Source organism: Agelaius tricolor, unplaced genomic scaffold (genome assembly GCF_023055355.1).
Source record: "Agelaius tricolor isolate 1412-34295 unplaced genomic scaffold, bAgeTri1.0.p SCAF_22, whole genome shotgun sequence".
NCBI lineage: Eukaryota > Metazoa > Chordata > Aves > Passeriformes > Icteridae > Agelaius > Agelaius tricolor.
This window is the reverse complement of record NW_027269282.1, coordinates 1-27,232: the sequence shown is the minus strand read 5'-3', so window position 1 is coordinate 27,232 and position 27,232 is coordinate 1. Positions and strand designations below refer to the sequence as shown.

Sequence of the window (27,232 nt, the reverse complement as noted above, 5' to 3'; positions counted from 1 at the left end):
GCTTACAATAATTAATTATTAATTGTCTAGTTAGGGACCCACGTTGAGTAAAGCAAAAGGAGTTTCTGGAGAAGCTCGAGGTCTGCATCCTCATGTTTGGAGTTTCTCAGTCTGACACTTACTGTGACAATTCTCTTGCATGAATGTCTGATCTGTCCAGTAAGTTTAGAGCAGAGGATCTCTGTGCTGTCTAAATTTCAAATTTTTAGGCATTGTTCAAACTGTTGTAGTCCATTTTTTAAGTGGTGCTCATGGCCAAAATAATCCACAACAGCTATTGTGGATTACACAATCTACAAAATTGTATTGTGGATTGCACAATTACACACAAGTGTCCCTATTTTACCACTCTGAGCAGTGCTCTCATCTACCTGGGTCTACTTTAGGCAGGAGATGGGCCTGGATGACATCAAGAGGTCCCTTCCAATCCAGATGCTTGGGACAATCAAATTATCTGTCATCCTGCATTTTCTCCCTCAAATGGACACTATCCCAAATCTGGTTTTTAAACCGTTTTGCAGACTTGAAGAATCTCCAAAAAGAACTATAAACTGGTATGATGGACTGGATGCATTGTATTGGGTTCACTTGCCCTCTGAATTAAATAAGAATAATCACTAAATGTTTAAAACTTTGGGCTGTCGCTCAGCTAGAGTGTGTATCAGTAGCTGTCTGAAGTGCCTTAGAAAAACTTTTTGTCACTCCTTATTAACAGCTAAAACTCTATTCCTCTCAGTCTTTGACACCAAATGGAAGGCTGGGGACCATTCTGACATGCAATCTTACTGGTTGAGGCAAAATAGAAAAAACAATTTAGATTTCCTAACCTAGCTCTTTAAATATATCCTTATGAGGAAAGATTTTCTTTTCAAATTCAGCAAGGAATTATTTAATGATGCCAGACCAAGTTTATTTTTTCAGGCTTTCAGTTTCAAATATATTACCCAAAGGATTTACAATGAGTTCTGTATTTCATTGAATTATCAGAAGGTGTACATTGTCATTTAAAAAAATATTACTGCAGATAGCTCTTTGGCAGAATACAATTACAGTCCCAGCAGAACTTATAAGTTAAGTTATAAACATTATAAAAACAACAAACCAATTTGTGGCAAAATCAAAATGAATTGCTACAATGGAAACTTTTCATTATTTTTCTGGATTTATAGTCAGCAATTGTTACTGCTTAACTGTTTTAGTAACTGAGAGACATGAGCATTTTGAAGACAGTTCTGAGCATAGTTTTCAGAAATAATACCAAAACTTTTTAATGCTCTTTTAGAAACACATAAAAGATTAGCAAAACTAGGGAAAGCTAAATGAGTGTTTCAGGATTTAAAAGAAGAGCAGCGAGCTGAATATGAGAAGTGCTGGAAAGATCTTACAAAGGAAACAAAAGGTAATATAAGAAGTGTAATAATAAAGGAATAGTGACTCAGGAAATTTTACTCTTTTTACAAAGTGACTTAGAAGTAAGTTATAGTAAAATCTGAATTAGGAAAGGTGACTTCTTTCTTATACAATTTTAAATTAAATGTTAATAATTTATTTGGTAGTCTTGTTAAAGTCCTTGAACTTAAAAATTCAGAATTTACTTACAGAACAAAGCCTCCTGACTGTATTGTATGTCGTATTTAAAACAGGTTTGGCCCACTTGTGGAGGTGTAAGGCATTCTGGGGTGCTTGTGATCAATTGGCTGAACAGTGGAGTGTCAGCCCAGGAGAGAGGAATGGTTATGCTGACCTTGCCATGATTCACCATGGTCAATCACTTGCAGAAACCATTTTGAAGTGGGGAACCTAAATGAACTTCATATTCCCACTGCAATGAGTGTAAAAATTCATGTCCTGTAGGATAAAGACATTTCTCAGCTCTTGTCTGTCTGGTTGGTGCTGAGTGTGCTGAAATGCTCAATCTGCACGTTGCTCCCGTGCATTGTTCTCCCAGCTTCTCTGCAACTCCTGGTGGTGTTTGCACTATTGCTGGTGGTGAATTTTATAAAAGTGTGAATGAGAAACAAACATAAGAATGTAATGTTCCCACAATGTCAACTGAGGTGAATGAAAGCCATGTCAAAAGCTAATCCTCCTGTAGTCAATCACTTCAGTAAATCCATTTGCGTATTGCACAGGCTTACTCAATGGAGAACTTTTAATTTTTAAAATATTCTATATGAATCTCATTTTTCTGACTTAAAATGGTTTTTAAATAGCTATTTATAGAAGGCTGTGCAGTGAGTCAAGGGCAAAACCAAGAACACCAGGGCATGCAGACCCATGCTGTCACCAGTTGGCTACATATGCTTTTAGAAATAGTGTTTTATTGCAAGGTGAGACAAAAGGATTTCCTGTTCATTGTAGAGAGAGCTTTGAATGATTCCTCTCTTTTTCCAAAGAAAATGTTGACAATAGGATCTTTGATCTTCAGAAGCTAATGCACATGACAAATTTAATTCATGTAAATAATTCTGCTAGACTCAGTAAGACCCATCACAGGAAGTTAAACATGCATAACTATGTCTCAAGTAAAGACCATGCACGTGGTAGGTATAGTGATATAGTCCTAAAGTTCACTTAGATAAAGTTCTCTCTTCAACAGATGTAGTGGAAGTGCTGTCTTATCAAAAGATCATGTGAGGTTTTTTAACTACCTTTTGCAAAAAATGACATGCACTCAAGTTCAAATCTTGTAAAAGCAAGATTTATCTAGACAGCTGAATAGTGTTAGAAGTGTCCATGTTGTAGTAAAATAGTAATGATTTATCACATTTTTTATATCCTCGTATTTTATGTTCAGTTCAGTATTATGTGATTTTAGGAAATATCACTGCATAATTCCAGTTTACTATTCCAGTGCTATATTGCTATTGTCAAACCTTTTTCTACAATCATCCATTCATGATGTAAGTTTTCCAGGTGCTGACTTTCTTGAATACAATTGATTAAACTTGTATTCTGTAGAATAGAATCCTGTATGACACCTCGGGTGTTGAGTGATCTTTAGAAATAACCTTTAGACCTCAAGGTCTTGTGGGAAAAAAAAGGTTTTACTTAATAGGATCATCTAGTTCAGAAATTATCTAATGCTTGACAAAAGTCATAAAATAGACAAGCACATTTCTTTTCACAAGTACTTGCAGTCCTATTAGTAATGCTTTGATTCCTACTGCTACTTGTCCTGTTCAGTTAATTAATATCATTCTGTAGTGGAGTGGGCTTGTTCAAAAGCTGAAAACTCTTTTAACTCCCCCGCTGTTAGGAAATCATATTAAAATTTCTATTTGAGAGTGACCTTGCTGCTTCCTTTTGTTGATACATTAGTACCACTAAACCAGTATTTGGGAGAGATGAGTTGTGTGTCCTGCTAGTGATGACAATATTTTGTTTTACTGTTTGAGTTGTGATGTTGCTTACAAAAAAAGGCTCTTGACTAAGACTTTACCTAATTAAATCAGTTGATGTGATAATTAATACAAGAATTCTCTGGGTTTGGTATTTTGAATGTGACCTAGCAGTTTCTTATATCATCGAAGAGGACTCTTGATGAAAAGCCACCAGTATGAACACCAAAGAAAAAAGAATAAGAGTTTTGCCTTATACTTTAAATTGCTGAAAGTGGGGCTATGGAACAGTGGTTTTCCACAAAGGCAATGCTCTGTTTTCATACTACAGTTTCTCCCACATTCCATTTAATTTATGACAGGCTATTAGTGTTAATTTGCACTTTTGGAAGGACTTCCATTTAAATAACTAATTACCTAAAAGGAAATTTTTTGATGCTTATGCTTTCTTTTGTTATCATCAAATAGTGTCAAGATCTGGAAGCTGCTGTAGTGCTGGTACTGTACAAATTAGAAGTATAATTAGCACACTGTTACTGCCTCTTTGACTGTAGCTGTTTGGGGGTTGTTCTACCATATGAACATGCTATGTACAATAGTAGGCACTTTTTGGAGTATTTTTCTGCTTTCACTACTGCTTGATATTGCTGCAAGTGAATGGGTTTAACACAAGCTGGTATACACAAAAGATAATGATGAAACCAGCTGGAATTGGAGATGCTGAGAGACTGGGTTTTATTACTTTCTACAGGATTTTTGTATGATTCTTTTTAAGAATGCTGACCACATGCTTTGTTTAGTTTGAAAAGACAATACAATGGGCCACAATTCCCTTCAGGAAGAGAGGTATCACTTTAGGCCATTATATGCATCTTTACTCGTCTGATAATTTAGCTTTATGCTCTTTTAAGTTTTGATGTTCTCAAAGTCAGAAAGAGAGGCAGATACTGAATTACTGTACACAGATAGTGATATATAATAAATCAATGAATACTCCCCAAATCTTTTCAACTTTTCCTTCCTTGTGTTTGGGTATCAGACTATGTAGATGTCCACCACACCCCATTCATCTCGTGAGCTGTCAGTAGTGTTTTCAGTCCTTTTTCTCTTTTCACTTGTTCAATCAGTTTTGTTATTGTTCTGTGACTTCCCTCCCAGTCTGTCTGTATAGTTCTAATGTTATCTGTTGAAGTCTTAGGTAATAGCTCAGTAGTTAGGCTGTGGTTTTCAGCTGGGAGAGGGGAAGAAAAAAGTGCAGTTAGTACCTGTATTTTATAATAGCTCCATGTATCTCTGTCTGTGTGGCACAAAAAGCAGGTATCCTTTTCAAAATCTATTTTTCTATTTCTGCCATGTTTAATGCCATCCTTATTTTGTTTCTGTGGTGCAGCTATCAATGAATTATGGATGTTGTGGGGAATAAACAATAGTTTGGTTTACCAAGAAGGATTTTAAAATGTTAAAGAATTTAGAAAAACCTTTAAATTTTCATTTTACACTGTAGGATTTCAATTCAAATTATTCCACTCTTATTCTGATAGAATAAAACTGAATTTCTGATAGAAATTAATTTTTCCCTACCAGTGTTACAGGGAATTTCACAGGATGTCTGCTCACACTCCCTTTGTATCTAACCACATACCACATGTAAAGAGAATGAACATCTCAAGCTTCAATATGTCAGCTGTTATCAGACTTCCATGAAAAATGATTAACTACTATTTGTACTTGAAGTATCTTTTATTTCAAAATAACAATTTAAGTTGCTTGATGTTAAGTTAGTATGTAAGAGAAACTTCAGAACTCAAACCACAATTTCTGAACAGAACCCCTACACAGTCGTTCCAGATGTACAGTCTTAGTGGACCAGGTTTTCTGTCTTTTTTCAAATTCTCATGGATGTCTGCCTAGCACACCTTTCTGCTTGAGAAGTGGAAAACTGAATAGGGATTAAGAGGAAGTGCACAGCAGGGGCAGGTGTGGCTGGGGGTCTGGGATGTGTTTCCTGTAGCACTTGAGTGTCCCTTCAGCTATGCTCAGTGAGTGGGGCTTAAAGGAAGGATTTGCTGATTTCCATTTTCTAGACATGGTCTATCAGTCTAGACACAGGCCTGGGTCAGGCTTGAGCTGTACCAGCTCTTGGGCTTCTCAGCAGAAAATCAGGTGAAAGTTGACATTTTACTGATTTTTCATGAAGTTTGGGTGGGAGTTTTTTGCTTGTGGTTTTTGTGTATTTTCCCCTGTGAGTATTATCAGAGGAAATACATGTTTTCATTAATGGGTCACACTTCCTTCTGTGTTCACTATGCATTTGGGAATAGCATCTCCATGCCTTGTCCTCCATGGATTTGGTTATTTGAGCTGTGCTTTCTCTGTGGGTGCATTGCTGTGTGAGCTCACAGGCTCTAGGCTTTACTGGGTGGGATGCAGCCCCATCCCACTGAAGAAGCCTCAGCTGTGGAATTTGTTTACTCTGTAATGTCATTGACTTTGGAGGCTTGCTAAAAGGATTCCTTTTCTCTGAGAGGTTATAGGAAGTTGAAGTTTGTTTGCATTATGATTGAGAGCTCTTTATTTGATGCTTTTTAAATACTATAGTACGTTCTCTAATGCTGGGCATTTTTTATACTTGAATGAGACTCTGTTGCACAATGTCATATCATCCTGTACTTTCTATGGTTTCACAAAACCAAAAATCACAGCATCATTTTAAGCAAACTGTGATTTGTGGCTTGTTTAATTCAAACGGAGGAATTGGAAAGAAAATCAGAGGAATTACTTTTATCCATTAGAACAATTTATTCTTTTAGATGTCTGTCCTGTAAAGGCAGGGGTGTTCAGGAGAAAGTGGAAGCAATGGCTCGTGGACTGTCCATGCTTCTCCATTGTCAGCATCTCCTTGGCATGATTTTGGTCCTGGTGTGTGGTGAGGTTGGTTGGTTTGCAGTGCAGGGTGAATGAAATTGTTCAGCCTGTGCTGCAGCCCTCCAGGGAAGTGCATTTGTGCCAGAAACTACGTGCATGGATCAGATGCTTTAGGATGTCAGTGCAAGTCGAGAGAAGGTGTTTGAATGATATCCCTTCAGGACAGGAGCAGTGCTGGAGGGCTCCACAGGGCCAGGAAAGGACAGACCTGGTGTTGAGTTAATATCTTCTGAACAGCCTCCCTGGGTAAACTGTCCCCCAGTGTCTTGGGAGAAGGAGTAGCAGGGACATAGAATTTCAGAGGGTCAACTGCAGTAACAAAATGGTTCATAACGTGTCTGATGAGCAGAGTGGTACTGACAAGTAAATTGCTCCCCAGCATTAGTTTAGTTGTATCCTGTCAGAGCTGGGACTGAAAGTACCTTGATTTGGATTTTCCGTTACTTGGGCTTAAATCATTAATATATTGTGTAAAGACAGTTTGCAAACTGCTTTAAAGTAAATGCTTATTAGAAGGCTTCTCTGGGAAACTTCTTCCTTAACAAAACAAAAAAAATAAACAAAAGGAAAAAACCCACTGCCATCACAAAAAAAAACCAACCCCCAAACCAACCAACCAATAAAAAACCCCCCAAAACCCAAACCAAAACAAAAAAACTACTTTAAGTGGATTTTTGTTTTGGAAAAGATGATAATTGAAATAAAGCGTGCTCATTTTTCATAGTGTTTCTTCTGCTGGAATAAAGTATTTAAAATGAGAGATTCTTAGCACATGGCTAGAAACTGATAATTATTTAAACCAGCTGCCTAGTTGCAGTGTATAGTGAGATTCATCACTGTGATTCACTAATGCATCAGAAAAAAATTCCCAAAAAGTGAAAATGCTATGGATAGATAAAATGTGAGAAGTGGGCGCATGGTGTTGGTTTATTTTTAAAAAATGCAGCCTCTATTTGAAGTTTGATTAGAATGAGTCAGTTTCTGTTAGATCTGACAATTATAAATTTGTTATTAGCTTTCCAAAATAAAATACATGAATAAAACTTTTTTAAAATGTGCTTATTCACCAAACCATTGCATCTGTAAGTATGGGAAAAGGATGCTTATCACTGCAAAATTTCTGCAGGTCTTTAATTAGAAGCATTTCCCTGTAAGGAGATGACTGTATTTGGGGGAAAAGAGAAACTTACCTGTTGTGGCCATACTTGACACATTGCATATCCAGTCTGTTACTTCTCTAAAGAAATAATGTACAAAAATTATTCAGTGTAATTTCAGCATCAAGAGTAAGAGCCACAATTTTTCCTGGCATTAATTATTTTAAAAGAGTTTTCATTTTCTGTAGTTTAGCCTCATTTTTCTGTTAGGATTTTGAACATTGTAACCAAAACTTTCCTCCCTTCCATCCTCATCCCCACAGCAAATGTTCTCAGAAGGGAAGGATGTTACAAGTTGCATTGAAAGTTTAGTAAGTGATTTATTATTGGATGAAAAATAATGGGATTTATGTTTGCCAGTGAAGTTGTTCATTTTATTCACAGAATTGATCTTCAGTGCAAACTAAATCCTTCTTGATAACAGCCTGTTGTGCATTCTTGTACATCACTAAAACTAATTAAAAACAGGTGGATTCTTCCCATGGAGCAGTACCACTCAGCTCAATGAAATGAAGTTAACTTGTATGGGTTGTCAGAGAGGATGTTGTTTTCCTTAGGGACTGTACTGGAATGTTAGGATTCTCTAAAGCTGCATTTCTGAACAGAAAAATAATCATATTTTTACTATGATACCCATATTACTTTGTTTATAAAACTTGAATTTAAGTTGGTGCTGTAGAGAAGAGGAAACCCTAAAGGAAACTTGATTTTTGAAACCTGATCTCTGTGTGAAAGTCTGAGTGAAACTCTGGTATAAAGATTTGAAGGGTTTCATTTAGGAACTCAAATCTACAGAGCTAAGTTTTGTTGGTGTTTTTTTTAAAACTTGTGGTGTCACATTTTTCAAGACACAGTTTATCTTTCACAAAAATGAATGAGATAGCAATATTGAAGAATCATGAGCTGTGTTTACTGAGTATTCCGTTTATGAACTAAATGATCTGCTTAATCTTGTGATTTATTGCTAGTTTGATAGTTCTCTTTAATAGGAGTTTGGCTTATGTGGGATAATGATGCTGGTTTCATTCTGTGTGTAGGGCTGTGCAGAACGGGACATGGAGGTAGGGTAGGAGACCACCTGATTTGTGCTGCATTTTCAGGGAGTGCCAGCAAAGTTCAGACTGGCCTCTTTTTCTGGGCAGAATGAATAGAAGGCTGGAAAAACAACTGTCACCATAAAATGTTTTTTCAAGACAGAATTACTTGTATCTAAGCCAGCTATGAGTTTTGAAATAACCTATCTTTGCAAATCACACTATGCAGAGTAGTCCAAATATAATCTTTGTATCTAATGTCATTGTTACAGACCTCAAAGATGGTCTCTCTGTAACAAGGCACATTAAAAAAAATGACCCAATATGAAGTGGACTCGTTTATGTTAGTCTTTACAAGCCTAGCGCTTGGCCAATTTTAATTTGGAGTCTTCATTTTTTCTTGACTAACTCCAGTTCTGTGCAGTCTCAGATGACAGGTTGAATAAAATAATAAAGTAATAGAAGACTGAAAATAAAAAACACTAGAGCATTTAATATATTTACATTTTCTAGTTTAGATAGTTTGAATTTTAAACAAGTCTTTCATCATGTCACTGCTGAAATGTATTCCTAAAATGGTAAAGAAGAGTTGGTAAATTAGATAAATATTATCATACATACAATTTTTAATCTGAGAAGTAGGAGGAGGAACTTGTGACGTGCGGAGTTTTAGTTGATGGAAATAAACTGTGTGTATAGTGGAGCATATTTAATTTTGGTTGCAAGCTGAGGGTTCTGTGTGCTTTCAGATGCATGGGTGTATGGATCATGGTTGTTGCCAAATTGCTACTTGTGGGTGCCACTGTCTGGTTCTGGGTGAGGAGTGATGCTGCTGCACTCATGCACTTACAAGCAGCATAGTGTAGGACAGGTCAGATCTGATCATCTCTCTTCTCCATGTAGATGGCCCACAGTGGGCCATCAACTCACATCAAAATATGCATTTATTTATGAATTTTAGATCTGCAGAAATCTCCAGATCTTACTAACATTGTGGTACTTTAACTTTGCTACATTAATACTTTTTCCCTGTGAGTCAGTGTTGTTACATTTGCACCTAGAGGTGGGATTTTATGTGGTTGGTTTGTTGGGACAAAGAACTTACTGTTCATATACAATGGCAAATGCGAAGAGCAAGACTATCTTGTCTTGAGTAACAGATTATTTTAAAACTTTGCTAAACAATAAAATTGATCAAAAAACCTCGAGTTTTCTACTTAAGAATATAAAACTTCTTTTGAAATTTTTTTTTTGGTCTTCTTTCTATCTTAATGCAAACTGCTTATCTTATTTTGAAATGTACTTTTGTGCACCAGAGAAGTATAATTTATTGTAAATGTTACATTAAAAGACTCATTTCTCAGGCAGTTAGAATTAGATTTCTTCAGAGACAAATGTTTTCTATGCACATTGCATAATCATTAGATTAAAAACCAATTTCTCCAGCTTCTAAAACAAACCGTTTCTTTTGCATATTGAAAAGTTTTTAAGGCGTAACATCTTCAGAATAAGTGCATGTTCATATTGTATTGCTTCTGAAGTAGCTGGGAACAGTGATGGAAAATCACTAAACTAGAAAGGATCACTTGTGAAATGCACAGTACCTTAACATAAAGAGGAAGAATAAACAACTTTTTCCATGGCCTGCATGCAGGGCCAGTTTGCAACTGTGTGATGGTGGTGGTGCTTGATGGGTCAGGCATAGCTTAACTACTGACTTTCTACTATGCAAAGGTTGCAACAGGAAAACATTTTTGGACTTGTCTGTTTTTGTCTCTCCTATAGAAAATGAAATACTTTGTATGTGAGCTATCCATGGTATGATGGCTCGTACCTCCCTGCTACAGCAGCCACTGCAAAGTGATTTTATTGTCCTCCAATCTACTGGAATAGTTTTTAACATGTCTTTTGCTTTACCAGCCTTTTTGCAGACCAACAAGTACCTCAGTGTTAATTTAGAATCTACTAGTGAAGTGTGGGCATTTAGCAGTGTTAGAATTTTCAAGCTGGAGTCAAAATTTGTTTCTTGACATACTTATTGACAGTGCTTTTATTTAATAAAGAAGAAAGCACGCACTTTGGGAAATGGTAGTCTTTATTTATGGCTAAGATGGGAAAATGCAAATGAAGTGGTGAATTTTGTGATTAGTATTTTACAGAGCAGTCACTTATTATAATTATATGTTTTAGATCAGTGGAATTATCATGTTCTATTAACCAGATTGTTTCCTGACTTCTTGTAGGATTCTGAGTAACAACAAGATCTTGGGGTTGAAGAATGGCTCTTTCTTTGGACTGAGATCCCTGGAGAGACTGTGAGTAACTGATCAGCCTTGCTCCACCTTCAATTCAAAGTCTTTGTACTTTAAATATAGAAACAAACATCAGATAAGAAAGTTGAGATGTTCTGAGCTGTATTGCACAGTAGAGTTTCTAGGCAGTCATCAGGTTAAGAAACAGCATAAAAATGAGTGCATGGGGATGGATGTGGAACATGCAGGAAAGCACCGCCATCAATTTGGAACTAAAATAAACATCCAGTCAAAGCCTTGTACTACACTATGTGCACTATCACAGCAAAGACTGCTATATGTAATGGTAACACTAATATACCTGACATGTAGTTTGGGTTATTTAACTCATTGGTCTCCAATATTTCTATTTTAGATCTATATAAGTTTAAATTTTTTCTATATTTTAATTATAATATCAACAACTTAGACAGCATTTATCACAGGAGCAAACAATGACTTTGATAAAGCTCCATGGCCATGTATTTCTAGCCAGTACTTGAAGGGGGAAGAGGAGCTCAGGGGCAGCTAATCAGTTAGGAAGAAAATATTTGGAAACTTCAATGGAAATAAATAAGTAGTAATAGCTACACTATAATAACACTACTTTCTGTATATATAGGTCAGTCATTGGAGAATAATTGTGAACAAGCCTAAACAACTATTTTTTATATCTATAGGCAACTTCTGGTACCAGTACATCCGAAATGAGTAATTATGTCATGCCTATCTTACAGTATCTCCTGCAGCTTAAGCTAAATTACCTTTATACTGCTTTGTAAGAGTAGCTTTGTTATGTAGAACTATTGATATAAAATTGTTGCTGCATTCATGAATGCATGAATGTATTCTGTGGAGTGTGAATATTTCCATATGCAAAGAAATGATGTATTAACATCAACCTTAGCTAATATTTTTACTCTGGATGTGTGTGATATGCATGCTGTTCATGGTTGTGGAACAAAGTGGGTAAGTATACAATACTGAGTTGAGTGTCCTAAATCTGGTTTAAAAATAAACAACTCATTTCAAGGTCTACAGCAATCCCTTTGAAGGATTTGGGTAAAGTGATTGTCAGAACACTTCTGCTGAGTAACATTACATTGTCTCTGCATACAGTTATAGTTGTGTCAAGTACTTTCATTAATGTATTAAATGATATGGAATATTAAGTAGTCTGGAATGGAGAGTGAGGTATTATTTACTAACTGGTTTAATATTAGGATTAACAGTGATATGAGGTTTGTAAAAAAGTCTACAAATATTTTAGACAAAACAAAAACAATTTAGAACACAGAATAGAATTACAAATTTATTGCAAGGGAAATTAGTAAATTAAATTCTCATGTAATGTAAGTAAATGCAATTAATGTAGTGTTTAGAACTAAAGGAAAACATTTCCTCTGAGGTTTTCTTAATGTTTAATTTACATTGGAGAATTATACTGAGCATGTAGTTTTAAGAATTTTATTAGTTAAATAGTGAGAGAAATACTTGAGCCTGAAAAGACATTAGAAACAAAACTAAGAGCAGTGAGAAAACAGAAGAATGCCTTAAGTGTGTAGCCTCGAGTACCATCACAATCCAAACCATTCTATTTTCCTGTATCGATTTTTCACAACAGTGCAGATAAAATGAATATCATCTTCTCTGTTTATAATTCTATTTGGCTATGGTGTAATACAAAATCCATGAGTGGTCCGTGAATTGAAGACTGGAATTCAAGTGATGACATTCTCATGATTCAGCTGCTCTGTTTCTGTTTCATTTGGGGCCACTCAGGCCCCATATGCTTCTTATCAATATCTGTGAAATCCCAGTTTCAGCTGCAGGGGCGAGAACAGCTGGAATAGTCTACTAGGAGGTGAGTGTGAATGAATTACAGCTGGATGAGTGCTCCTAGCTCTTGGACAAAGGTTTCCCCAGCTTTGCCTTTTGGACAGAACCTGATTCAGAGCAGTACTTCAGGTGCTCAAAATGGAGAACTGTGGCAGCAGCTGCTTTGATGTTTGTGACTTATCAAAACGGAGCAAGAAAGTCCAGGCAAACTATTATTTGCCTGAAAGGAAGGACTGTAGCAGGGAAATCCAGCTTCCCTTAAAATAATGTGAAGTTTATAAGATTAGGTGCTTAGGAACATGGGTGTGTTGGAGTTAAGAATTATTCACTTAATTTGGCTTTGCACTACTTGTGGTCCTGTTCAGAAGAAAAAGTAATGTGAGTGCCATAGAGGAAAGAATCATGCAAGTCAGTAATTTATTTTTCTATAGTTACCATGAGAACATGAGCTAGAAGAATGCAAGCTTACATGGAAGATGAAATCATTCAATGTCAAACTGGAAAAGAATAGAGAAGTAAATTTTCAGGTGGAATTGAATTACTTGTATATTCTGACTCTTCCCTGTTCTGGAGTGCTTAAACCCTCTTTTTGGGTAAAGAATGGTTTGAAGCACTACTCCAATAAGTAAGTGACAACTTTCCCCCTATTATTTTGTTTTTCAATGCATGTCACAACAGGAATTGGATTACAGAAGTGTCAGTCTTCTCAGGTTCTGGTGATCTCTCAAGAGCATGTTACACAAGTGAGGTCTCTCACTGAGCAGTTGTCTCAAAGTGGGACTCTCATTCTATCAAGCAAATCAAGAAAAGTTATTTACCCCTTAACTATCCATTCTAAGAGTAAGACAAAATTGATTTCTCTAAAACTAAGGCTATTGTAGAATTCTAATATTTTACATGGAATATTTTTTTTCAAAATGTTTTTCAGAAAATTGCAGTTTTTTTCCAACCATAACATAAGAATAACAAGGTTAGCATTTCAGATTTTCTCAGTGTTGCTGCTATAGGAAACCTGATACTAGGTTTTCAGATGATAGAGGCAACAAACCAGGGAAAAATGTTTAGGGAAACAGTTACTTCCTTTTTAATAATTTAAAGATAGTATTATATTTAATAATAATCCATTAATATTAAAAATGAAATGTAATAATGCCTATTAAAAATGGTGATCAAAAGGCATGTATGAAATGCTAATATTTTTACTGGACATTTTGTAAAAATGCTTTGAAAAACACTGACTCACAAAGGTGCACTTTCAGTTTTATGTATGTGTATGAACAGTGACTCATGAGCGATCTGTAGAGGTGGCAATACCTTTCCACAGTTACAGTTTTCTGAAATTAAGAAATTGCCATGTGCTGTTTTGGAAAAGTTGGCTCACAAATGTGACATGGCATCTGGATCATGAAGTGCCCCTGTGCCAATGAGCTTACACTGTAGAGACAAGAGGCATTTAGAAGTGAAGATCATAACTTAAATACTGTGAAAGAACAGAAGTTTTCTGTAGACTTTTATTTTATACAGATATTATATGCTGTCCAGTTATATGGTCCTTGAGTTGGAATAAATCAGAACTGTAGGAAAGACTATAAATAAGCTTTTTTTGAAGCAAGTGTGGTAAAAGAATTGTTTGTTAAAATATGAAGAGCTATGTGGAATTTAACCAGAGGAGATCTACAGGCCATAAATTTTTTTAAATGAGAATGCACACCTTGAACCCATTTCTGTGATATACCCTGTGGAGATGGCTGGCTTCACATTCAGGAGGCTGAGAATTCAGTTTGGGTCTGAAGCTGAGGGCAAAGACTTGACAGTTTGTAATGATTTCAGTTTCAGTGCCTTCCCTGTCTGCAGTCAGTGTTCTGCCTTCCCAGAACAGCAGGAGTTTTAACAGAGATTTAAATAAGTTTTACTTAGGCTCTAGGTACCATAAAAGAAAGGAAAATGAAGGAGTGAAGTAGCCCTTTCAAGTAAGTCTCAGCAATCTGACAACTCTTGTTTAGTGAAATATTTGGAGGGATCTGAACAACTGAATTGTCTGTGTAATTTGGTGGTGTAAATATTGCATAAATTGGAACAATATATTACATGGGAAAATCTGTGACAGTTTCCTTCTTTAAGAATTATTTTTATGTATTTATTTTTATTTTCTCAACATGGGGTTGAGCATGCTAATACCCAAAGAATCATAGGCTAGTGCAGGTTACCAAGCTACTTGCAGATGCCTTGTCATGGCAGTATGTGGTATGGATGCTGCTGTGAAGCATTGCCATCCCCCTCAGTGTGCAGCAGTGAGAGCACTAGTGCCAGCTGTGGCAAGGCTTTTATGTTTGAGGATATTTGGCCAGCCATAGTCCATGGGATGCTTCTGGGGACAAAGACTGAGGTGACTGGCCCAGGTGCTCCAGCCGTGCTGGACCTAAAGCCAAGATCCAGACTAGGAAAAGAAATCTTTTGCCCTCATCTTGGTACCACCTGGTGCAAAACAATATGTCCTGCAGCTGTTATCCACACTGCTGATTTTCTTACTTTGCACAGCAGCCACTGCCCCACAGTTGCCTGGACAGCCCTGCCCACGTTACCCCTCCCTGGGGCAGCCTGTGGTGGCTCCCCTGCCCTGGGCTCCTCCTGCTCTGGGGTTGATTGTGCACTTGGGATTTTTCAGAAGTGGGCGTATGAGGTTGCTCTCTCTCTCTCTCTTTCATAACCAAATGTACTTCTTCATTAGGTTTATAGGAGCATTATACCTCTGAGACTGTTGCTCCTTTGTCCCAGTGACTGAACCTCTAACGGGTTCAGAAGCTATTGGGAAGGAACCAGCAAATACAAATAAAGAAACATACACAAACAGACCCTGGTTGCATAAGCAGTTTCCTTGGGAAATCAGGATGAAAGATCACTAAGCAAGATTACACATATTTTTTCCCAGTTGAGCCAGAAGAAAAGCATGCCAGGCACTAATAAGCTGCAGTGACTCTTTTACAGAAACTTGCTTTGTTACATTTTCTAGACAAAGAAAAATAGTACTAAAGTACCTCTAAGAATTTAGCAGTGAGTTTATTTTTTGTTTTGATTTTATTTTTTAGCCCTATACCTGAGTCTTACTCTACCAGGCCTCACTTAGATTGTGTGTAGTTTTATTAAGTGCTGCTGTACAATCAAGTTCCAATCACATGTCAGTGCTGCACAGCCATGTGTTGTCCTCAGTTATTATCAGGCAAGATTGCCTAAAACTGCTTCCAATAGATTTCAGTGGGACATTCTGGAGCTATGTGTTGTGGTGTGCAACAGAAGTAATAACACACTAAGTTGAGGTATGAAAAGGAATAAAAAGACAAGCATAAAAAATTAGACCATAGAAAAAACTTGCTGTTAAGCAGTTGTTACAAAAATATATTTTCAATTTGTTTAGAAAATTTCAAGTGATGGAAGTGTAAAACATAAAGGTTTGACATTTTTAATGTGCAATTTACATTTTCTAAATTACTGTCCTCTTCACTTTTTCCCTGCCCATACATTTGAAATGTGCATGTGAATACACACAAAGAAACAGATGTTCTTCCTAGGTACTGGGAAGAATTGGAAATACGCTCGAAGAAACTGTTAACAATTTCACTTTCAACACATTGTGTATGACATCTTTAAAGTTAGAAACTTCATAGAGCAAATTTAGAATGTGTTCTTTTTTGGATTGTTGTAAAAATAGAAAAATACTCGTTATTATGAACTCACAATATTTCTGACTGACAGCCAGGATCCAGCTGTGCCATGTTTTTGGCTTTTTTACCCCTTGAAGATCTTGCAGCTGAGGAGTGTGCCCCTAACTTTGTGCAAGCATTTTTAGCAGAAAATAAATTTATAAGCTTGGTGACCTTAAATGCCACTGAGCTGTGTTTAGAGAAATGCTGTGATGGTATTCAAGGAAAGGGCAATCTAAAAATCTGTTTCTTAGGGCTGTTTGTTGTGTAAATAGTCATAGTATGAACGAAATGATTCCATTTTATAAGGTTGTTGTATTTGGAGAAATATTGAGAAAGAAAGCTCTCAAGCATCTGAAGTTGTCTTGCTACTTTTTCTTGCGTTTGAAATCCTGCATGGATTTAGTAAATTTTCTAGGTCCAGTTAATAATGATAGCAAACAAGTTATTTCTTTATTCCCAAGGAACAAAAGTACAGATCCTACAACCATTATTTTTTCTTGTTTAGTAATATGTCTGGGACACCTGAGGAATTCCAAGCAGTTTTACATGTAAAATTTTTTACTGTGTTGGCTTGTAATTGTTTACAAAAGCTCATTATGCTGCTTTACTCTTGGAAGTGATTGATCATATTCTGCTAGATGCAGAAGGATGGGAATAGTTATGGGGAAGGATTTTTCTCCAGGAGCAAGACTCTGCTTTGTGTCTGTACTCTAAAATATACTGAAGATAATTCATGTTCCTCTTGGCAGTCATTGAACTTTGAGTTACCCTTTTGGTTTCGGTGTCAGAGGAAGACTTTGTCTTTTTAATTATGATGATGCCAGTGTTTGCATGAGGCAGGAGAATTCCTTTTGTCAGTGCTAAACACGGCTAATGTAGCTGGCAGGTTGATGTTAATTGATAGATATGTTTGCCTGCACTATGGTCTGTACAAAGGCACTTGTAAATGCTGAGCTTAAAAAACAAAGTTCTGAAAATTCATGAATTACTGAAGTGAAGGTACCTGTTCATTCAGAGATGTGTCTATTACAGATAATTTGTTTGGAGGGTTGGAGATAGTCAGGAGATAAACAGCCTTCAGCTTTACAAATGCTGAAGGGAAAACAAACCCTGTGGATTTGGCACTGGACAGATGAGAAAGAGGAAAGAAAATAGTTATGCATATAATAATAATTTATCTCCTAAAATTAGAATAGTTTCCTGTGAACTGAATGGTTTTTAAGGCTCATCCTAGAACATGGAGAAAAGCAATTTCTACTGAGAAAATGAGTGTTAAGCTCATTTGTGAATTGGACAGTGAATTGGACTATATTCTTCAGAGTCTAATACGCACACCTCCTTAGCCATCTCATTTTTTCATTGGTATAAATGTCATGGTCAGCTGCTGTAAGCTTTTTTTTTGTTTGGTGTTTTTTTTTTTTTTTTTTTTTTTTTTTTTTTTTTCTGGGATTTTTATCATATCCTGTTTAAAACCAGATTCCTTACCCATCCTGGGACTCCTCCTGCATTTCCTTATGCCAGTCTGTCTTTGTGGTGGCTGCAGCGCAGGGATTTTGCCTCTCTTTGGTGCTTGGTTCTTTGTCATTGGGATAATTTTGGTCACGTAACTCAATAATGCCAGTGTCAGATATATTGTGGTACAGACAGAAGATACAGATGTTCACTTAATAAATGTGCTCTTTAAATATCTGACTTTAGGTATCTGTCAATGAAGATTGTAATGTGTTACTGATTTACTGAAAAATAATTAAATGTGTGTCAAAAAAAGTTTTTTTTCCATAAAATCAATTTATTTCTACAAAATATATTTTAAAATATTAAAATTATTTTATAGAAAATATTAATGGCATGGACTGGTGAGATTGGTATGAGACTGAAAGGAGATAGGAAAATGATCCTCATAGCACCAGAGTACCTTCAGTGCCTCACTGCCAGGGGTTTTTTTAGCATCAAACAAGAGTTGCTCATTAACATTTACAATATTTGAATTATATCTTGTAAATCACTCAAAACCACAAATTTAGTAATTGCAAATAAATTTAATGTTACAATGCAAAGTTTCCCTTATCACTTAATTAGCTAGAATTATCTAATTATTTCTAACTGACTATTTAAGTCAAAACAAGTTTTTACCCAACTGTATTTATTTGACAGATTTCATTTGTCATTATCTGATGACAAAGATAAGTTGTTATATTTTCGGCATTGCATTCAATTAAAAGTACAGCTTTTTAGCTTCTATGTCTTTTACTTGAAAACAATTCTTCTTAATCATAAAGGATTTTGTATAAATAGAGAATTTTATGCATACTGTAGCAAATGCATAATGGTTAGGTAATACAATATTTATATGTTGATGTTAAACAAGAGAGTATTTAGAAAGAAGAAAATCTGTGAACGAAAAGGCTTTTATTTGAGAAAATGATTGGAAATCAAGGACTGTTTCATTTTACTTTTTTAAAATTTTCATTCAATTTTTGTCTCATCACTTGATCTTTGTCTACCTCTCTTTTTATCTGTATTGCTTATTTAATATCGCAAAATCTAGTGATACTGAGAGATCTCAGCTTATCAGGAAAGAGAAAGCAAGAAAAAGTACATTGGTGTTTGTGTAATGCCAATTATTTTACATTTCTACCTTATGTGATGTCATTTATGTGCATTCCTGCCCTGAGTGGGAAGAAACCTTAATGGGCACAAATACAAAAGTGCAGATAGAGGTTACTGATGCTTGTTGAAAATACCTGCCCATAAGCAGGTAAAGACAGCAAGAGGCAACAGCAGACCTAAGGAACCTTGGAAAATGTCATGGATCTGGACTTGGAAAAGCCACTGTTGTTCCTCACTGTTGGTTGAAGGAGTACAGGTGAATTGCTTTTCAAAGTAAGTCTGATTTTGCTGCAGGCAGTGTTTTAATGAATTGCACAGGAGGAGAGTATCTAATTTGCTATCATTGCATAGAAATTTTGAGAAACCAGAGAAGGAGAAACATCAATGTCACAAGTCAAACTGGGCAAACTTAATTAAAAATTGCTTTTTCCTTTTAATTCTGTGGTCCTTAATGGATCTCTTTATTCTTTTCTATGACTAACAGTAAGTTACTCATTTAGTAGTGCAAAAACTGAGTTTTTTTTGACAATGGCCTCCCTAAAAGCAAATTAAAAGAAAAACCACCAACCAAAAAAACAACCTCCCCAAACTCTCTAAAGGCCAGAATCCATTATGTTCTAGTGTGGAGTATCAAAGAAAGATGTAGCATCCTATCAGGAATTGTAAAACTTTTGCTGTTCTTAATATGACTGTCAGAAACAGAGGAGTTAGAAATTAAAAGTAAAATTACATTACCCTCTTTCTAACAGGCTGTATGTACTGTAAGTCTTACAACCATGAAGTATCTATCAAAGTACTTGTAATGCAGTGTGACAGAAAGGTAATGCATTTTTTTTTTTCTATTCATTTGTTATTTACCAGTACAAAGTCACAATACAGACTATTAGATGTCACATACATTATATTTTACAGGATGAGACAACAGGAAAATAACCTGTATGTCTATTGCTGTAGAGTTGCTATGCTGTAATGTGCAAAAAACCCCAGTAATTTTAGAAAAATAGGATGTTTTCTTTGGGATATTACAATGCTGTTTAAAAATAGCAGTAATTAACTCTGAAAAACAGATTAGTAAATCAATTCCATTGTTCTTGGTACAAGGGTCCAGAACCAAGTGCGATTTTTCATCTTTTCTTTTTACCTTAAGCCTGTTTTTTGTTTGCCTCCTAAACTGCCACGTTTATTTGTCTGTTTCTGTGGTATATTTGTTTCCCCCTGGAAACAGCAGGGGCTCCCAGGCCATGTCTTTGCTCGTAATTCCGTGTCTGTAGTGAGGTCTGAGCTGCTCAGTGCTGCCTTCCCTCGCAGGTGCTGCTTGTGGGGTGACAGCCTTGTGTCACTCTGAATGCTGGCTGCTGAGATCACCTTCCTCTGCTCCTGACGTGGAACTGTGCTTTCAGCTGGGGCACAAAATTGCCAGCTGCTGGCACAGACATGGCATAGCCAGCAGCATTTAAGATGTCAGTGGTTTCCCAGGCTGCATCAATGGACTTTTGAGTGTAACTGTTTGCAAAACAGATTTCTGTTGGAAGTGTGAGCATGGCAAAATAAAAATGTTCAGCAGGGGACACAGCAGTTTCACAGGATCATTTGTATCATAGACACCAGTGTTTCATTTAAACTGCTTTATAGTCACAAAGTATGGAATCTTTTTTGATTGACAAAGCTGAACTATACCACTTGGAATGATGCAAGCTGTGTTTCTATAAAGAAACACAGAGTGGTTGAAACAGTAGGAAAAACAGAAATGTGGTTTTAGGGCAGTTTGTATGAAGTCAGAGGGAAGCATTCTGGGAAGCCAAGCTGATAAAAATTAGTGTTAGTTCATCAACAACTGAGCTAATCTTGTGAAGGGAGCTGTGAGGTGAATTGGTAGCTGAATCCTTTTATTCAATATGTGGTTTTGATTCCTCACCTGTAGGCTATTGGTGGAATAACCCTCTCAAACTTCAGAAAATACTGTATATTAATTGTATTCAGATGCAAAGTGGTCTTTAACGTGTTTACTGTCAAGAAGACCAAAAAGTTGTTTCACCTGGTAGTGTCCATATATAAAATGTGAGACACCTCAAGTTCTGTCTAGGGACATCTCAACATCATGGTGGTGTTGGATCCAAAGAGAAGCTCCAAACTCAATCCTTCCCTCCCAGAGAGTTTTCTGGGTCCTACTGATAGCTTTTCTTTTTGTGTCTCCACCTCTGACTTGGTACCAGTTGACAGACATTTCTCAATTGCTTACTTATAAGGACAAAACTCCCTGTGTATATAAGTTATTGTCTGCCAAAAGTGCATGTCTGTAGACGAGGCTGGGAGATCTCAGATGAAAACATGCCATTACTCATTCATATCATGCTAGTCTGTAAATGCTCCAAGGGTACCAATGACCCTGGGAGCTTGCTGCCCTCAGAACTTCTGGGGATGCCTGCAGAAAGCCCAGCTTGTTCTCTGGACGCTTGTGCTTCGCCAATAATCTCTGAGAAGGCAAAAAAAAAAAGGTGGAATTGAAAAGGAATGGAAAGAAGGGCTATGGTTTATGCCAGTTTAGTTTAAAGAAAAAAAAAATCTCCAAAATGAGTTGTCTGAAGTAGTTAGTAAAGCTGATGTAATATAACAGCTGTGGGCAGTTTTTCTCCCCACTTCTTAATATAGACAGAATTGATTAGTTGGGTGTAGTGTAGTGCTGCGTGTGTCAAGTAGGTACAAAATGGTTGTTCTCACGAGAAAATTGCATGCAGACTTAGCACATGATAAGCTGTCTTGTGTTAACACAAATTGCCTCGTTCTTGAAATGGAAAGTGACTGGGAGAGCTATAGAGGATGTTTGTATAGTCTGAGCTACGCACATATTCTGTGAAAAAAAATAAAGAATTACAAAATTCCACTATGTGCTGCTTTTGAAACTGTTTTGCTGAGGAGAATACAGAGAGAAACATTGTGCTGAAATAAAATGGATATTTTTGTTTGCTTGTTAACTTGAAAAAATGAAGTAAAATTGCTATGTGCAATGGTAATGAGATTCATCTGATAAAAATAAGTGGTTTAAGTTAAAAATAAGCCACTTGAGTTAGCATAATGCAAGAAACTTGTTGAAGCAGAAGTAAAATGTATTTAGGAAACTGCCAAAGGGGCAACTAGAATCTCTTAAAGTCAATTAATCTCCATCTATGAAAAATATGAAAGATATTAAATCAGGAAAAATGTTAGTTGTAGGTGCCTGTGAGAGCCAAATTTATTAAAAAGCATACTCTCAGCCATAACTGTAACACTTCTGCCATGATGCTGTAATTAATGGCAATGAAAGAAAGTTTTACAGCTAATGTATGTACGCAGACACATGGTACGTTTATTACTTTCACCAATTGTGTTTTACCTTTTTTTTTTTTTGTTTTTTGCATTCAGTATTCCCATTTGTTTGTTCATGCAAAGTAAGTTAATACTTTTTTAAAGACCTTAAAGACATGCTTTTCAGCTGAAAGGGCAGTTTAAAGTACATTGTGTTCAGAACAAAACGGTGTTTTATGTACTGTGTCAGCAGCTAAATTGAGAATTTGATGCTTTTTCCTTTTTGTGCCATTAATTACTTTTAGGTATTTCCCTGCCTCACCAGGGACAATTCTCCCATTTGAGTGAAGTTTAAATACTGTATTAAGCTTTCCTACTGTACAGAGTTATGTGAACTTACAAAAATATTTAGGAATGTAAGACCAGAATGGGTTGCAGCCAGCCTTAACTTCCAGGGATAAAAAGAAAATTTGTTCAGCTCTCCCTCTCATCATATACACCACAAATGAGCTGGTCTATTAACAGCTTTTCAGCTCTCCATTAAGAACACTGGAACTTCAGTTCAGTATAATGGCTCTAAAACTTAAAATGTGTCACAAAGGAAGAAATTGTAAGAGGCTACAGGTTGGGTTTTTTGCTTTTTCTTTTGCGTGTCTTTGCCACTGTAACCAATAAATCCTCATCAGCCATTCTGACAGTTCCCTTAGCCATGACTGTGCCAGCAAGGTACCCCAACACAGGCACTGGCTTTTCAGTACTGGACTAGAGCAGGTCACCAGTGTAAGCTATCCAATACACGCTCATTTAGCCTTTTTTAGCAAAACAGGAGGAGCAGGGGAAACTCCTGAAACCATGTTCTGCATCAAACCATAAATAAATAAATAAATAAATAAATGTTGCTGGTCCTGGACGATGCCTGGGGAGGATTCAGCTCTGGATATGCAAAAATTCATGTCACAATCTGCAGTTTCTAACTCTAGTAAGTTATATTCACGCATAAATGATATCAACTGAACAAATATTTTAAGGCTGCTCCAAATATTTATTTCTACTTTTTCTTACCTATGATCTAAATGTACTCATAGCTTATTTTTATCCATATGATTTTATAGTATTGTTATCCTTTAACTTATACTAATCCTTTTCTCTTTGTAGGTTTCACCATTTATAAACAGTGATGTAATACTCACTTTCCTCATCTAAGCAAGCCAAAAATATGATAATCTCTTAGTGACATCATGAAAATAACCATGAATTGTACATATCTTTAAAAAAAATTATGGGCACAATGCCTGAAGTATCTAAAAGTAAGATTATCTGCAAAGATTTATTTTATACGTAATGGCAATGCACTCTCTTTATAGTCTAAAAAATTGATTTTAATCCAGTTAATTGAATATTCAGATAAGTGCAATTTCAGCTTAGTTTAGCATTCAGAAATGATGTTCATGTTGTAAAACTGATACAGTTGAACATAGAAAAGACCCCTGTGCACCCCTTTACATGCAGTAAATAAATATCCTTGGGAAATTCACTGTGACTTTAGGGCTTTGGAGGTCTGTACAAAGCTGCTTTCTCTGCTCTTGCATAACAAGCCAGTGCTGACCAAATGGTTACTTAAAGAAGCCCAGTGAAAATTTAAAGCTTCCTGCTGAGGACATTGAATCTATTCCTGCTTTCCATCCTATTTTTATTTTTGTTGTCCCTGTTTTCAGGTTGAGTGCTGAATGGGTGGGGATGTTCCTTTTCTTTTTGCCCTCTTGAGAACTGAGAATTCAGTAAATTGAACTTTTTTTTTCTTTTTTTTCTAAGCTCAGTCATCTGAACACAGGGTAAAGTACAGACATTTTGTTAAAGGTCTTCTCTCCTGATTTCCTCGCATTCAGGTGTTTGCGTAGCAGTCTGTGATGATTACTTTGTATTTTATTTGTGTAAGTCAAATTAAATGTCTTTCACTTGGAACAGAAATGAGACATTTCACTCATTTTTCCCCATTGACTATGTTATTGCACAACAGCTGCTCCTTGGTTTCATAGAGCTATCCACTCGTGTATTCAGACTCTGTATTACTGTAAGATGAGAAAATTCATCTTAGCTAATAGCTCTGACATAGCTTCTCCTTCATTCATTATTTCCTACCTTTCTACTTGCCTTGCTCAAATCTTTGATAAGCAGTGACAATGAAAGGAAAAACATAGAACAAAAGAGTGTGAGTGTGAGTAGTGTGCAAGAGTGTGCCTGGGTGTGTGAGGGTGTGCAAGGGTGTGCCCAGGTGTGCAAGGGTGTGCCCATGTGTGCAAGAGTGTTCCTGCGTGTGCCCAGGTGTGCCCGAGTTCAATTTTAACAGGGAGTCCCTAGATTCAGATCTATGTCTATATGCACAGTGTTCTTGGAGTAAGTGCACAGATCTGTGACTTTCTTAGCAGAACTAACTCATGGTGTGTGATCTGAGTGCACATTAGGATGAAAAGATAGACTGTGGAAAAATGTATTAGGTATTAAAAAGGTTAATAATGTATAATGTGCATTTCTGTTAATTGATGTAGCCAATGTACAGTGTAATAGCTGCAAAGGAGCTGTTGTGGTGCATGCTGTGACGACATATTAAAACAATGCACAATAGTAATTTAAATTCTAATAAGTCCTTTAACATACAGAAGTATTGGATCCAAGAGTATATCTATGATTTCCCAAATCAAAGGGACGAGCTGTATGGTTTCATTTCTACAATATTAATACAAAAGAAATTAAGAGCCCAGCTACTTCTAGTGTATGGACTAAATGATGTGTATACATCATGTTTGGTGTCATGTAACCTGAGTTTGTTTTAGGTTAAAGAAGATTGAATAATCTTTGTGCTTTTAGTAGGAGCATCTAAGTAGCAGTTCCTGATAGTACAGTGCTGATAACTACTTTAAAGGGTCTTTGCTGATTAAAAAGCAGTTGTGCATGATTCTTTTAAGTAACTCTATATTTACTTGCCTGTGTAATCTAATGACTTTTGGTCCATTTCCCCCACAAATCTGTAAAAGCTTTTTCATATGACAATTCTTCAATAAAAGAATGAGGGTTTACTGCTCACGAAGATGAGCTAAGCCAAGTTTCATTTTCTTCAGCCCACCTAATGTCTCTCAGCAGCACTTGTGGCTCTGCTGTGCCTCCATGTTGTTACAGAGATGCTGTTCCCAATATTCATCTCTTTTTCACAGGAGCAGCCAATGTCTCTGGAGAAAATACAACATGCCACTGAGCAGCTATTTCATTAGCAGGCATTTTAGGGAAAAAAAAGAAATAGGTGCAGGCTGGGAAATGAAACTCAGCCTGATGCCTACAAAGAATGTAGAGGCATAATTTATGAAGGCTGTGTGCTGGACACATGGAGCTGAGCACACGCCAGCAGCAAGCGTGAACCTTCGGGGCTCTGGGCTCAGGCCAACTTACACAAAAGCTGGTACAGGTATGGCATTGTTGCTGCTCTGCTACAGCTCATGGAACTTGGCCTGTGCCAGCTTTCTTTTGCTAAATGAACCTGGGGAATTAATTTCTTTAAATACTTGGTGTGTCATAGTGAGGTTGAGGTTCAGTTGGCTAAAACCCTAGCATTTTTAATGAATTGTAGAGCATTAGCTGTGTGATTTCTATTTATTTATTGAAATACTTGCATGTTTTAGAGTTTTTGCATATGTTGCTGTAGTGTGCTGTTTTAAGCTACTAGTGATACACTATGGAGACCCATTGATTGCCCCATTTTCTTGGTATGTTAGTTGCATCTAAAAGCAGATGTGGATACTGTTTTCATTAACTGGGTTTAAAGAAAACTTACTATTTACAAAATTGCTGGAAGGATAAACAACATTTACACTATTTTGTGATCCTCAGGCAGATTTTCATGAATGCACATTTTCTGAATCCAAAGCTTTTCTAATGACCTATTAAGTAATTGTGTAGTTCAACATTTAAAAGATGATATATGAAAAACAAACCCTAATGAAGTGTGGTGAGCCAGCAAAAAGCAGACGGATCATGCACAGTATTACTGGTCTTGCAGAATGACTGAATGAACCTTTTATACTAGTTACAGATTTTGCTGTCAAACTTTAGTACTGGGCTAATGTTAGAAAAGTAAACTGTGAAGAGAGCTGCTGCTCACTTTCCTACTTCAATCAGGCTGGAGTGAAACTAGAAATGGTATTTCTCTTGTTTCAATATTGAGATATAGTAGATTTCTAACTTAGAACTACGCAAGTGCAACTGTTTATATCAAGTTGCTAGGATAAATTAGCATAAAAATTAACTGATAGATCAGAACAATGCTGGCAGTTTGGCAGTGTTGGTTCTACATGCAATTACCTTTCATTTCCATTGAATTTTCAGGCTCCTGTGTGAGACAAAGTATGGGTTCAAAGAAATTAAAAGAGAGAGCGCATGCACGAGTATGTATAATATCCGTGCCAATATGCCAGCAGTGAGCCTGAAGGAAAGCAGCCTCACTGCTCCACCACTCATGCAGAAAGTTAGCAGAACAGTCAATCAGCCAATTACCCAGCAAGCTATCTACATCCTCCAGTGCTAAAAGGCAAAGCAATTGGTTTTGTTCTTTACTGACCTTTCTCTTTTGCATGTCAGCTATTTTGTGTATTTTTTTTGTATGTTAAATTTGGGATTGTGTAAGCTTTATTTTTCTGGCTTATTTGCTTGTATCTTCCTAAACATATATTTATTTCATTTTATTATATTGCTGAAAACAAAGAATTTCTAGGTGCTAGTACTGTTATACTGAAGTGTACCCATAAGTACTTTAAAGTACTTTAAAGAAGACTTTATGCAATTACATTGAATGTGACTGCCTTGCTTCTTGGTTTTTCATCCTAACCACATCACAGGAAGGACTTCAGGGAACAGTCTAAGAAAAGAGTGATAGAAACAAAATATGAGGCACTGCTGCAGGTCTTTATCCTCTGTCCCCTCTTTGCTCTCTTCTCTCTCTCTTCTCTCTCTCTTCTCTCTCTCTTCTCTCTCTCTTCTCTCTCTCTTTCTCTCTCTCTTCTCTCT

At 36.5% G+C, this 27,232-nt stretch overlaps 1 protein-coding gene across 1 annotated transcript in view; it reads left to right on the top strand.

Moving 5' to 3' along the window:
• Positions 1-26,693, top strand: part of LOC139599054 (adhesion G protein-coupled receptor A2-like) — a gene marked incomplete at its 3' end in the record, with an annotated part of 57,328 nt that extends 30,635 nt beyond the window's left edge. Inside the window, exons 2-3 of the mRNA XM_071446017.1 lie at positions 10,701-10,772; positions 26,555-26,693. Coding sequence (XP_071302118.1) covers positions 10,701-10,772; positions 26,555-26,693 — 211 coding nt within the window. The remainder of the gene's footprint in view (positions 1-10,700; positions 10,773-26,554) is intronic.
• Between the last annotated feature and the right edge of the window lie 539 nt (positions 26,694-27,232).